Source organism: Neopsephotus bourkii, unplaced genomic scaffold (genome assembly GCF_033783945.1).
Source record: "Neopsephotus bourkii isolate Nb327-2 ecotype Australia unplaced genomic scaffold, CSIRO-AGI_Nbou_v1 NB_379, whole genome shotgun sequence".
Taxonomy (NCBI): domain Eukaryota; kingdom Metazoa; phylum Chordata; class Aves; order Psittaciformes; family Psittacidae; genus Neopsephotus; species Neopsephotus bourkii.
This window is the reverse complement of record NW_026900884.1, coordinates 1,608,765-1,623,496: the sequence shown is the minus strand read 5'-3', so window position 1 is coordinate 1,623,496 and position 14,732 is coordinate 1,608,765. Positions and strand designations below refer to the sequence as shown.

Here is a 14,732-nt window from a genome sequence, read left to right as displayed (position 1 = left end):
TTCAGGTTTAATACTGCATCATTTGGAGGTTGAAGTTCTTACCAAGATACCAAAATTAATCCAAGTGTCTCTTTTATGGGCCCTGTGTACTTTTTGGAAATGTTCTTTTGGGGTTATCCCAAGCTTTCTGAAGAAAGAATTTAGCTTCTGACTTGTTGGAAGCTATTGCTTCATGGCTGCTCTTGCATGAAAAGCAGGAGTTAAACTGAGCAAGAAGTATGTTTCAGTACTATTTAAAGGCATATGCCTGTGTCATTAGAATAGCTAGATGTTCTATAACCAGTGTGATTACAGCAGTTCTGACTCAAAACAGGGGAAGAAAAGTGTAACTGTTTCCTGGTTGGTGGAGATGAACTTGCAGACCAGAACAGTGGGCTGCCTTCCCTGTTGCTGTTTGTGGGAGGGAGCGCTGACACAGTCATGGGGAGAGGGAGAGCCGAAGTAGTATGTGCAGTACTGCCCAAATGAGGTAGAACTGTAGAGTTTCTCAGACACCTAACAGACCGAAATGAAAGTTGAAAATCAGGATTACATTCTGATGAGAAGCTTAAACTGATTCAGCAGCTAGAACTTGAATGCTCACCAAGGTATTCCCTGTGTAACTTGTTAATGCATTTCTTGTATTAGTATGTCTTTGCTGATATTTTAATTTTTTACTTTTTCTCACAGTTTTTGTCATGTGATTGGTTGTATGCTTTTGGGCTGCCTTGTTTTGATGTAATAATTTACAAATAAAGCTTCTACTGCCTAATACTATGGATTCTATGATATGAAATATGCTAATTTTAGCATTCAGTTGGCTTCTGTGTGCAGCATACAATACTGTGAGCAGTGTGGTCATGGAGGTCTTACTTTACTCAAGGTGTCCCTTCCGCTGCTCTGTAAGAAACAAGATTATTTCTCTTGTTCACAGCCCTACCTTCATAACTACTTTGCAGTCACCCACCTATGAGAAGTAAAATAACAATCCATTCTTTGTGTTTCATCACACTTTTTTGTTCTGAATTCTGTTCAGTGATTTTTCTCTTGCTTTCTGATTGTCAGTTGGGAGGCTGTTTACTTGGTTATTTTAATGGTTTGTGTATGCTTTATTAGGGGTTTGATTTTTTTTTAATTTTTTTTTTTGAGCTGTGAAGCTGACCAAGCTGGGATTTGACCAAATGGCAAAATACCACTGAAGGACTATCAGGTCAAGAAGAAAAGCTGAGGCATCTCCTTTTGTACTTAGTTTAATTTCACCACTCTTGTCAAGTCTAAATTTTGGTTTATCAATGTTTTCTGTGTTTCCAGGCTATTTATGTACCTAGAAACCATGCCTGGGAGGAAGCTCCTGGGTGTTTGTCGTGGTTTAACCCCAGCCAGACAGCTTGTTCACCCACTCCCCCTGTGTTGAAATACAGTTTATACTGTAAGTGCCAAAGAGTATTCCCTTGCCTTCTGATGGGTGCTAGATAACAGTTTTCCGAAGTGCTCTAGGCAGAGTTTGACATTAGAGTGTTTCAGGGGCTATGCTACCGAGGGTTTTTTGACAATTGCACAATTCTAATGGGTTGTAGGATATGCTGGGGTAGTTGTGAGCTGTTCTGTACCAGTTGGCATTTACTGTCAGTGACTGCTCCCTGGCCACCTGAACATACTGGCACACCCACAGATGGAGAGTCCAAACAAATCACTTCACTGGCAGCAGTGGTCAGTTCATAGTCCCTTTCAAGCCTTGGCTCACTGAAATCAGTGAAGTGGAAGCTTCTCCATCTGAAGTTCTGTGGGGACCCAATCCAGTCAGAATGCTTACAGTGGGATGATGAGGATCTTTATACAATGCAGCTGTATATGTCTTCTTTTGGAAACATTTTGGAGATGCTGATGATAACCTCTGTATCCTGACCTGGTCGTTAACTATCCCGGTACTAGCTTTCTAATGCTTCTGTTAGAGCACTTCACTCTGCCACACTGATTTGCACTTTAGTGTTAAGTTTGTGAACTGTGTGAGCCACACAGTGCTCTGCTTATAGCACTGTCTAGCATGAGAGGCAGAGAACCACATGCCATTAGAAAAATCTTAGTTCTCTTTGGCTTTAATTACTAGTTTAGAGATTGTTAGTCTATTCTATTAGAGAAGAGATTCAGAGTAGCCCTGCAGAGAAGGACTTGGGAGTGCTGGTCAATGAGAAAATGAACTTGAGGCAGTAGTGCGCGCTTGCAGCCCAGAAAGCCAACCGTATCCTGGGCTGCATCAAAAGGAGTGTGACCAGCAGGTCGAAGGAGGTGATCCTGCCCCTCTACTCTGCTCTTGTGAGACCTCACCTGGAGTATTGTGTGCAGTTCTGGTGTCCTCAACATAAAAAGGACATGGAACTGTTGGAAGAAGTCCAGAGGAGGGCCATGAGAATGATCAGGGGAATGGAGCACCTCCTGTATGAAGTTAGGCTGAGAAAGTTGGGGCTGTTCAGCCTGGAAAAGAGAAGGCTGCGTGGAGACCTCATAGCAGCCTTCCAGTATCTGAAGGGGGGGCTGTAGGGATGCTGGGGAGGGACTCTTCGTTAGGGACTGTAGTGACAGGACAAGGGGCAATGGGTTAAAACTTAAACAGGGGATGTTTAGATTTAGTATAAGGAGGAAATTCTTTCCTGTTAGGGTGGTGAGGCACTGGAATAGGTTGCCCAGGGAGGTTGTGAATGCTCCATCCCTGGCAGTGCTCAAGGCCAGGTTGGACGAGGCCTTGGGTGATATGGTTTAGTGTGAGGTGTCCCTGCCCATTGTGGGGGGTTGGAACTTGATCCTAAGGTCCTTTCCAGCCCTAACTATTCTATGATTCTATTCTGAGAATGAAAACCTTGTCAGAACTTAGAAAATTTCTTTCTAAGCTGTGGGTCCTCAAAGTTAATTTGTTTAGTATTTTGAATATTTCTTCATTCATAATGAATCTAAGAATGCAAACTTTAAATTAAAAAAGCCCTACAGCTGCTTGTCAGTGGTATCTTTCTCAGTGCTACCCTTCCAACACTGAAACCTTCCTATAGTGATGTGAGACAATAGATTTTTTTGTTCTGTTTTGCATTTGTGTGTCAGTTAAGGGTATTGCAATTTAAAACCACAAATTACAGACCAAGCATACTGCAGGTTAAAAAACCCAAAGGAAGTAAACAGCTGTATTTTGTAGGTAATACAGCCTCCAAAAGTTGTGTGTTTTAGGATTGAAGATCTAGTGTTGTAACAAAGATTGTAATTAAACTAGAAGTTTTTTGAGGGTAGGCAGTCATAGTGGTTTCCTCCTGTTTCAAAACATGAGGAATTCTAGGTGAGGAAGTGGTCTAAATTGCACTTTCTGCTTGAGCTGGGAGATGGGAAAAAAAAAAACAAACCACCCAACTTTGATAGTTGAAGGAGTGGGTGGTGCTAAATGGCAAACTTGAGTATGGAACATTGAAGTTTCACGGGGAGATGAAGAATGAAAGGGGTGAGAACAAGCAAGTTGGAGCAAGCTGTGGTTGCTCTGCAAGCTGGCATATTCAGTACTGAATAATACTGAATGCTGCAAATCAGGTTGGGTTATTACTGTCAAGTGTACTAAAGAAAAAATGCTGGTAAGTATCTAGTATGTTCCTCCTGATAGCCCACTCTCAGTGTTTTGGAAGAGTTGGATCTGTAAAGCTTTTGCTTTTCTCTTGACTAATCACACAGAACAACTGGTGTAGATATGTTTGGGTTTTCATCTTTATGTAACTAGAAAACAATTTACAAATTAGTAAATCACAGCAATTTGAAACTCCCATTTTTTTATCTACAGGAATTGAAATGGATTCACCTGTTTTAGTAGTAGGAAGAGAATTATTTCAAAGCTGGCCCTTATCAGAAGTGTGTCTAAGACAACAGAATAATTTAAAATACTGTCAGGTTGCATTTTTTTTAATCTACTGGAAAATATTTAGTCTAGTACCTTCCATTGTGAGAGCATTTGGGGTTTGGAACTGTATTTCTGACATTACTGCCTTGGCTGTGTAGCACTGTTGTTTCTAATGCATTGTAACACATTACAAGATACTCTCAGGAATAAGTGCAGCTTAAGCGTGTCAAAGAAGATAAAAAATCAGGTGTTGTTGGAAAGACGTATTTTTGGGTTTGGTTGCTTTGTTTGGGTTTCTTTCAATGATCGGAACTGATGTTTAAGACAATTTTGGTTAAAATGTAATTCGTAGCAGCAGACTAACAATCAAAACATTTGTCCATTCCTATATTTGCTCAAACCTAGGGTACGTGTTTATGAGGAAGGTTTGTTGTTCAGGGAAACTGTCCCTATTTCATTGGCCTGTGATATAGGTGAGCCTCACTGCTGTGTAAATTCCAGCTTTGTACTGTTGCAATATTTGGAGTAGTTTTATGATTAAGGCTAGAAGGAATAATTCTGATTGTAAGTTTAGAATGTGTCCACGTAGTACATTCAGTAATAACCTCATACTGCCCAATAACTAATAGATAAACTAGGCACCCTATGGAGAGAGTTCTGTCCCACTTAGTGGAGGTAGTAATGAGCATTTGTTACTTCCATCATTGATTTGATTAGGTAGTCTCTGCTTTTACATGCTTTTTATATGATGAAGAGTAGTTAGCTGTTTCTCATTTAATGCTTCTGAAAATACATGATTAGGATCTCTTTTACCAAATACAGAGTTACTGTGAAAAGAGATCTGGTTAAATTCCTGTATTTCCTGGAAAGGCCAGAGGTGTTGGATTCTCTCAAAGCTGTAAATACTACAGCAGGTTTAGTCTTTTATGTTTCAGGTAGTTAGGGAGAAAATATGTGAATAGTAAAAATCTGTGGTATAATGGAAAAGCAGAGTTTGATATTATAAATGACAGTCTTCAAAAGAAATTATAGTGCACAATACGAGCAGTTGAGCCCTTTGCTTTCTCTGTCAGTCAGAATTTGATGAAGATCGTTTGCAGCTTAACAGTATTTAAGATGGAAAATGTTCTATCACAGAGCAAAGAAGGGAACAAGTTAAATTTTCCCTGTAACTGCAGATTTTTAAAAACTAATGTTTCCAACAATTTCTTTTTTTTCGTACCAAATTAAATGTTCTTTTAGAACAACTATGTTTACTATTAGAAAGAAGTATGTTTGCCACCCTGTCAGTTGACGGTGTTCATGCCAACATTTCTTCTGTTTGCATGCAATAAACTGAAAAATGTGGGAGAATATTAATAGAAATGGGCAGCTGAACTGTGCATCACATAACTTTTTTGGGTTTTGTCAATCATATTTAGGCTTGATCGTCTCTTCATTTTACTGGACACCGGTACAACACCAGTAACAAGAAAAGCAGCTGCACAACAACTTGGGGAAGTAGTGAAACTGCATCCTCATGAACTGAATAATCTCTTATCTAAGGTAAGCATCTTTTTTGTTCCGTTTTTCTAGTACTTTAATGGTGAGAATAAAATTAGTTTAAAGGTGTGTGGGTTCTGTGGGAAGGAGAAAAAGCATAGTAGTTGAAGAAAATTAAGAGACTCATTCTGTTAAACTTGCTGTTTGGTTAGCCTCCAAAATGGTTACATAAGTGAGGTTTCTGTTATTAAGTGTTTGCTGTAAGTTCAGATTTTCTTCTATAAAGAGAAACTTTATTGCCTTATAAAAATTCCTGATTCTGCCTTTAAAGATTATTATTTGTGTGAAACAGCATTAAAAATATAGGAGGCTGCATATCTTTAAAAGGGCTGGAAAATGGAAAGAGATTTCCATTAGATTTAGACTTCAATCTGGCCAAGTCTAGTAAAAACAAAAATAGTCTGTATCTGACAGCTGGAGATGGCTGAGTGACCTCAGTTCTACTCTTATTGAACAGGTGCCCTCACCAGAATTCATGGTGCCAACAGAGTTGCCAAGAAACCCACTTTCAGAGAAAGAAATAGTTTTTCCAGATTTGAGCCAATGCTGAATTAGTTAGGAGAGCATATATTGCTTCAAGTGACCCATGTTGTCCCTCTTCTTGGGTTAAATGACTTCAGAGTTTTAAGGTCTATTAATCTCTTTTTGAACACTTCCTTTTAGAAAGAATGAAAGAAAAAAAAAAAAAAGTCTTGTTCAGTGCCTGGAGGAAATCAAGGTCGAGTTTGACTTTCGGGAAGAAGTATATCTTATAAATTCTTAATGTCTGGCTACGGCAAGATTTCTCCTAAGCAGTGAGCAATAGAGAAGGCTCCTTGCATTTCTTTTGGCTTGATTCCTTGTATTTTGTTGTTGTTGTTTTGAATGTTGTCTTAATCCATAGCATAAAAAGTGAGTGTATTTTAATACAGCATAACAGCTGGTGGATTTTGTGAAAGTATATTTTTAAACAAATAATTATTTATTAATCTCTTGTTAAAGGTGTTAGTGTATTTAAGAAGTACGAATTGGGATACCCGTATTGCAGCTGGCCAGGCTGTTGAAGCAATAGTGAAAAATGTACCTGAATGGAATCCAACACCAAGATCAAAACAAGGTATTTCTTAAATGAATTATACAATTCATTTGTCATCTGATATGAGACTTTTTAAGGCAACTCTGCCATTCTGCTTCTTTATGAGCATAGACTTTTTTTATATGCATGCCCTGTAGTAAACCTCATTAGCTTTAGAAATTCATATTGAGTTAGGATGATATGCCTGACCTTGTACTGACTAAGTACTTGTTAGCCATATGCAGTTCAAACTGCGAGTTGGCCATATGTACAGAGAAGGCCTAGTGGTATGTTAATGTACAAGATATAAAAAAGCTAGATGTATCAAGGAAAAAAATTCTACTCAGTTAAGTGCATTAAGTGAGCTTTTTCAGTCTGTGTTTGTGAAATGAAGCCTTTGAACTTTATGAATCAAAATGCTCTGTGTCTGGTTCCTTTAGAGGAGAGAAATTGCTTCTTCCTCTTTCTCTCATTTAATCTTCTGCCAGAACTTTGTACAAAAATTTCAGCACATTGTCTTTAATATTGTCTTCAATGTCCTATCTAGAACCAGGCTCAGAAAGTCCCATGGAAGATTCGCCTTCAACAGATCGGTTGCGTTTTGACAGATTTGATATATGTCGGTTGTTAAAACATGGTGCATCTCTTCTTGGATCTGCTGGTGCAGAATTTGAAGTCCAAGATGATAAATCAGGTATATCTTTATATTTTACTTGCAGACAAGACTGATTTGAAAAAGTTTGTTGTGGCAGTACTATGAGTTTAGTTATCCATGGTTTCTCAGAATGCTAGGAAATAATGGAAGAAAATACTCTCCAGCATAACCGGTTTGTGTCGTCTTAAGTTAAACAACTCTTTTGGGGAGTGGGTATTGTTTGTTCATGTGTTCTCATTAATTAGTGTGTGTAGAGTGGTAAGAGGAGAGTGTAAACCTAAAAGAGGGAGCAGAAAAAGCAATATTAAAGACTTCTGTAGAACTTCTGTAGACTTGTAAGAGGTGCAGGAACTATCACCACTTACTCTTCATTAAAACAGCATTCCCAAATAACAGTAGTAGGAAACCGTCAAAGTATAGGAAGATTGAATGAGAAATACTGTGATAAAACTGTCAGAGTTGGAAGGTCAAATATCAGTGCCTGTCTGATGTCTTCAGTTTCAAGTGATTTGTCTGAAAGATTTCTGTAACTTTTAGCTCAGTGTTGATTTATGTCAGTGTAATAGCATTTTAATATAAGGGCTTTACTGCTATTACTATACTTCCTAGCTCTAATTCCAGTCCATCGTCCAGTTTCTGCACCAAATGAAATGGTGTTATAGATAAGAATCATCTCTGACTGCATAGCCCTGATTTACTCGTTCCCTGTGTGTTATGTGTTCTGTGCAGTATACGCAGATCACGCTAGCTCAGTGAGGAGCAGAACCTATGGCTGCTGACTCTTAAGCAGTATCCTGTCTGTTAATCCTGGCTGCTGTTTTACTGCTTGCTGTATTTTATGCTAAGGTGGTGTACAAGTTTCATTTCTTCTAATGAAACTCTACCTGTTCGGAAATCAAGTAGATGGACTGGGACACTTTAGCTCACAGAAGTCTGACATTTATCCCAGTGTCATATGATTGCACATAAATAATTTCATGAATTAAAATAAATGAAAAAATATAATATATAAAACTAAGGAAATGAAACAAAAATTAGGTTTAGTTGCTGCACTTTGGAGCTGGGTGGTACTTAAGGTCCCTTCCAACCTTAACCGTTCTATGATCTTTTTATGATCTTTTTTAACTGGTGGGAAAGTGTATATTCTCTTCATTTTGTAGCAGATTTCCTTTTCAAATAAGTAGCCAGCATAAATGGACATAAAGCAAGTTAAATAACCTTTAGAGTTAGCAGTCTTGGACACGTTTTCCTAAGATGAACTTGTGAAGGATAAAATATTTTTTTAGAGAGTGGAAGTTGTTTGTATTTGTCTGCTTGCTAGTTAAATGTTATTAAAAAAAAACAAAGCAAAAAAAAACCCAGAACAACTTATCGGTATAGATATAATTGAGTACTAATTACTGCTCAGCCTGGTGTGTACCCCAAACCTCTGCCAGTATTGTTCACCTACTTGCAAGTTTATGTTTGCCACCAGCCTCCCCTTCCTCCCCGCAAAATCTCTTGACTGGCTTCCATACCACACATGTAAAAAGAGAGTTAAGTCCAACAGCCCTACAAGCTACAAGTTTTGGTTTACTTGAAGGGTTGATTCTACTCAGGCACTAAAATATTTTTTTATGTACATGTAAGTGCTCCTTAGTCTAGGTGTTCAGTAGTAATTACAGTGTTGAAGCTTCACAGCATTCTTGAGGTAGCTTCTATTAACTTCCTAAATGAACCTTGCTTGACACAGGAAGATTGAGGACAGGATTGTAAATAGGCTCCGGCATCCTAGGAAAATCATGCTTATGCTTCATTCTGCATTGCAACCTGGAGTTAGTATGAGTAGAAGGAAAGGAGACATCTAGGTCTGGTGCGTTTTACAAGGAAGAGCATTCTAAGAAAACAAGTTCTGACTCAATACGGGGTATTGCATTGAATATTATTTGAGGATTTTAATGGTGGTTGTTACTTACGTCTGTGTTTCACAACAGAAGATAAAGGTTAGGAGGAAAAGAAACCTTAAAAAAAACCACCCACCCAACCAAACCAGATACCCCCCCCCCCCCAAAAAAAAAACCCACCCCAGAAACCAACTGCCAAAATCAGCTGATCCACAGTGATACATGTGCTCAGTAAAAAAGTGCTAGTTCTTGAATCAGTTGCTGGACTTAATTTTTAGTGTGATTACTTTCACAATACACTTTCTTAAAAATCCAGGGAAAACTTTGTTTTTTACTTCTGTCAAACAAGTGTTATTTAATGAACTGCAGGGGAGCTATTGCTTAAAAAATGACTGCTATTTAAGTACTAGTATAACTATAGCAGTAGAAAAGGTCTTCCTAGGAGTCAGCATGATTCAATTTAAGCGATTGTACTGATGTATTAGCCAAGTACAATTTAATTCTGTAACCTTGGGCTTTATTTTATTTCATTGAGCAGATCTTCAATAACACATCTGGTTGGAAATATGACGCATCTTCCCTTTTTAAAAAACACTTTTTTTTTGTGTTGGTTGTTTTGTGGGGTTTTAGGTGAAATTGATCCTAAAGAGAGGATAGCCCGACAGAGGAAACTCTTACAAAAGAAACTTGGCTTAGATATGGGTGCTGCAATTGGGATGAATACTGAAGACCTGTTCAATGATGAAGATCTGGACTACTCTCCTTCTTCAGTTTCACTAGTAAACAAACAACCTGTAGGTAAAACCTCTGGCTGCAAGGAGTAATACAATGGGTTTGCTTTATTTGTGCTTCTGCAGTTATAATCTTTATATTTTAAGTATGATGGTCAACATTGGTATGGTATGCTTTGGTTGTCTGAATTCTTACACCCCATGGTAGTATTATTTTATGTCAAACTGTCACTGAGTGTCAAGTGGAGGTTTGGGGAGGTTGAGAGCAATGTGGGTTTGAGAATTTTTTAGGACCTTCACTGTATTAAAGTTGACAATGACTTTTCTTTCAGACTCTTCAGGCTGCCGAGTTAATTGACTCGGAATTTCGAGCTGGTATGAGCAGTAGACAAAAGAATAAAGCCAAAAGAATGGCTAAGCTATTTGCAAAGCAAAGATCCAGAGATGCGGTGGAAGCTAATGAGAAGAGGTATAATAGCGAATTGGTTTGCTTTTTTTCGGTTAGATCACAATTCAAGCTTATCTGTTGAAAAACTTCTTACAGTCTTTGTGTCTTAATCTTTTACATGCTAACTGTGCTGATGGTAAAAAGCTGTACTCCCCCCCCCCACCATAGAGCTTTGTTAAGGGCATAGCTTCAGAGAGATCTTGAAATAATGGGTTGCTACTGTTAGTTTGTGGTTTGTCCCTATTGTTAAATAGGGCTTGAGAATAAAGCATGAAAAGAGGGACTTAAGAAGGTAATAACTAAAAATTAAATATAATATTCTGATGTATGCTGTGTTTCTCACTGTAGTTTATAGTGATGTTTTAACTACTGTGTTTATAACAAGCAGTAAATAAAATTCTCCCCTTGATTTTACCATGACTTTCTAAGTTTCTTGGAAGAGGCTGAGAACAATTGCTACTCTTGTACAGCATTCTGCTGTCTCCTACCAGTGGATTTTACTGTTTTTTACATGTAGACTTACCTACTTTACTTATTTCAGTGTTAAACCTCTTGGGTTTGTATTCTTGCCACACTCTGTTGTATTTGAACACTTCAGCTGTAGAATTACTTCCCTATAAGCATATTTTCCCTTCATGAAGTTATACTTGTTCCTTCTTAGCAATGATAGCACTGATGGGGAACCAGAAGAAAAGAGAAGAAAAGTTGCAAATGTCGTCATCAACCAGCCTGCTACAGATTCAAAAGCATTAGTAGAAAATGCTCCAGAAGAGGTATGATGTGTTGTTCTGCTGTTAGCAGGAATGACCAGGCAGTTTATCAGTGATGTAAATGAAAACTTATTTGTGGTCCCAAATTCTTCAGTCATTTTTACATTAAGAGAAATGGAGTAAAGAATGCCGTTGCCAGCTTAGTTTTATATGTAATGAAACAAATAAGCTTCAAACTGTATATAGTATTCATATTTAATCCATTGGTGGCAGTTTGTGACCCAAATGAACCTAAGCAGGTGGATTACAGTGTCAGACCTTGGTATTAAGCTGTAAAACAGCACTAAACACTTAGATGATGGGATTACACTGAGCTATAAAAATTTGATCTAAATGTTCATGTACACTTTAAATAATCTTTGCCTAACTTTAATTTGGCTTAAGTTAGAATTAAGTTCTATCTTTAGTAGTTGGAGAGTTAAATAATTACCTTAGTGTTAGAAAATCTTGCATTTGTTTCAATAGGCTGAAAAACTGAAAAATCGAGAAATGCTAAACCAGAGTGCAAATGGTACATGAAAGCTTATTTATCTTGTTCAATCTGTATGCTACAAAAATAAGGGTTTTTTACAGTAATTAAAATTCATAGTAGTTAAATTTTCATTGGAGAAACGATGACTGGAAAATGAATTTGAGAGAGGAATGATAACTGCAGGCTGAATAGCTGATGGTTGCTACCCCTTCAAATGCTGTGAGTGTGTGAACTTACTTGTGTTAGTATCAGTTTCCTTTCCACGGCCCTACAGTTCCCTTGTAGGAATTTTTGGAATAGTAGATATGTTTCTGTTTTTCAAAAATGTGGAATGTGTTTTTGAGAGGGGTGATGTTTATTACAGCATTAGTTGACACGATTTGGTTATGCAGTGTAATTTCCTGCTCATTATATTCTTTATAGGCAAAGTTCTTAAACTTACAGAATTACAGGGGAGCATAAGAAACTTTGCTTAATATTCTGTCTTATCATGGCTCCTAAAAGGAGGCTGAATTCGGAACATAAAAATTAACTGTGATGGAGAAGAAGCTACACTACTAACAGACAAACTTCATAAGCTTTTTTAAAAGATTTGGTGCCAATCAGCATAGCTTCTGAAGTGTGGAAGAGAGTTGTTAGGTTTTGGGTTGTTTTTTTCAGTTCTGTCCTGTAATGAAGGAAAATACTTAATCTGTTGGAGGTCTTCATCACCTTCACATATCTAAGTGTCATACAATATAAGAAATGCTTGCTTGGTGCCTTTCTCCTTTAATATTTTTTTTTTTTTTTTAATGATTTTTAGCCAAATGAATGGCCTCTGGAAAGCTTTTGTGAGGAAGTGTGCAATGATCTCTTTAACCCTTCTTGGGAGGTAAGATGTATATGCAGTACCAAATGTGTAACTGTAGATTAAAAAAAGGCTTCAGCAGAAGCACCAAAATTGTACATGGAGGACTTAAGAGCATTTTGTTAGATATCAAAAATTACATCAATAAATACAGATTACTTAACTGAGACAAATCTGTTTTTAGAGAATTTACAGTGTTTTTAAAGACTCGTTTAAAGTATAAATGAAAACAGATGTGTAATGTAGAATCAAGTGGACAGTGAGAGATATGTAAAAGCAGTGATTATAAAGTGAGAATTCTGGAAGTATTGAAGTTCAGGCAAAATAACAGCACATGAATCTGTGGTCAACAGACGAAGCAATTAAAAGGGGTTTATATTCATCAGGAGTTTGAGGAATATTGTACAAGTGCCGCTGATGACAGCGGCATGTTTGTCTAATGCTAAACGAGTAGAAAAGGTAGGGGAATCATTCCTTTTGTAACAGGGAGCAGGCTACAAATCATTAGTTGCTCTCTTCATTTATAAAAGAACTTTTAATTTTTTTTTTGCTAGTAAATACCAACTACAAAAACTATGTATTTGGTTGCCTAGACAACTGATTTTCGAGATTCAAAACCTGTTCTGCTCAGCCTTCTATTCAGTCCTTAGACTATTTTCCACAAACCTTGATACCTGTTCCAAGCAAAAATAGGAGGTAGCTACCACTAGCTTCTCTTCCTTGGACAGAAGATAGAAATAACGGTTGTCAGCTAACTTCAGTTTTTAAGTTAAAAAGCTGATCTTTTGAATGTTCAAATGTTAACACTAACTGTAACATACTCGGGTATATCTGTAGCAGAGTTTCAGTGATGGGCTCTGCCCACGTGGACCTAAAACTTGGAAACGCAGAGGTAGGTCATATGCAGCCAGGCCAATTATTTTGGGCACAGAAAAAGGATAATTGTATTTGTTTGGCACATCACTGCTTCTGAGCTAATAATCCTCCCCTTATTTGAAATCCGGCTGTTTGCAGTTGAAGCCAAAGTCCACTTGTCTTCTGGAATGCAGATGTATTTGCACAGCTTTCTTAGTAAATTTGATACAGAGTGCACACATCTTAATTAAGGAAGTAGATCAATCTAGAATCATTATTACCGTATGTTCTGGATGGAAACAAGGTTAAACTACTTCAAAATACATGTTTATGAAATTGCCCCCTGGCATCTTCTTGCAGTGTCTTGAGGCAGTCTGAATGACTAATTCACATTGCTTGCCTTGCAGGCAGATGAAGTCAAGCAAGATGAATCCTACTACTGGTATTTCCGTCATTTGTCTTGCTGTTGTTTTGTGTTTGCAGAAGCTGAGAAGTTAAATAATGAACTATTCCTCTGTTGGCTTGTAAAATCTAGCTCATAAGCAGTCTTGGACCAAATAAGCAAATGATTGGTGTATTATGAGCAATTAAGACCTAAGATTGGCTTTGGGACTGTTTTTACTGATTTACAGCTTTACTAACAGCCACTGAGCAGTACATATGGGATGTATATGCTCGCATTTTATCTAAAATACTCTAAGGAAGGACCTACCAACTACTTGGTTCTAGTTGTTATTATCATGAAATGACATACAATGATTTTCTGCTATAACCTATGTAAAGGTTTAGTGTGAGGTGTCGCTGCCCATGGCAGGGGGGTTGGAACCAGATGATCTTAAGGTCCTTTCCAACCCTAACTATTCTATGATTCTAAATATGGTAACAATATCTTCTATGCTAGGAAATAGAAGCAATTCTTAATTGTTTCATCCACAAGCTGGGAGATAAATAGGAAAAAAATGGATTGTTTTGGACAGATTAGTATTTAAGTATATGAGTTGGTCTGATCTTGAAACATTTCTATGAAGACTAAAGTAGAAGTGCTTCAATTACCCAGTGTGGCTTTTATCTTTGTATTTGTTCCTAAATATTTAAAATTTTACTTTCTGTTTCACTTTCTAGGTTCGACATGGTGCAGGTACTGGACTGAGGGAGATACTTAAAGCTCATGGTAAAAGTGGTGGTAAAATGGGAGATAGCTCTTTAGAAGAGGTAAGTTTCCAATCATGTAGACTTAATATGTTTACTTAAATGAAGGTTAGAAAACAGACTTCTTTAAAATACTTAAGCTCTGCAGGAGGTGGATGGTCAGGGAGAATATAAGTCATGGGATTTGTCTGCTGAAAACAATCTGGATGAAATCGTTGTATGCGCTGTATCTTTTTAGAATGCCTGTTCAAAAACCAGTACTATTGTATGACCAGCCATTAAGATGTAGACTGTGTGTAAAGTTACTAAACGCTAGCTTCCATACTGGAAAATACTGGTTTTGAGCACACCCTTACTATGACTGAAAGTTAATCATGTCACTCGCGTGAAGTGTCTCTGGCCATCTAATTCTATCCACTTAACTAGTAAGGTGACTCATCAATCTGTTTGCTTTGTTATTATAAGAAGTTATTTAAACAGCC

The 14,732-nt window shown here is 37.5% G+C and overlaps 1 protein-coding gene across 1 annotated transcript in view; it reads left to right on the top strand.

Moving 5' to 3' along the window:
• The window catches only part of BTAF1 (B-TFIID TATA-box binding protein associated factor 1), a 43,424-nt gene that overhangs the window by 4,178 nt on the left and 24,514 nt on the right, over positions 1-14,732 (top strand). The window contains exons 2-9 of the mRNA XM_061348997.1: positions 5,266-5,389; positions 6,368-6,482; positions 6,988-7,134; positions 9,609-9,772; positions 10,042-10,178; positions 10,819-10,930; positions 12,202-12,270; positions 14,224-14,313. Of these exons, the coding sequence (XP_061204981.1) occupies positions 5,266-5,389; positions 6,368-6,482; positions 6,988-7,134; positions 9,609-9,772; positions 10,042-10,178; positions 10,819-10,930; positions 12,202-12,270; positions 14,224-14,313 (958 nt within the window). The remainder of the gene's footprint in view (positions 1-5,265; positions 5,390-6,367; positions 6,483-6,987; positions 7,135-9,608; positions 9,773-10,041; positions 10,179-10,818; positions 10,931-12,201; positions 12,271-14,223; positions 14,314-14,732) is intronic.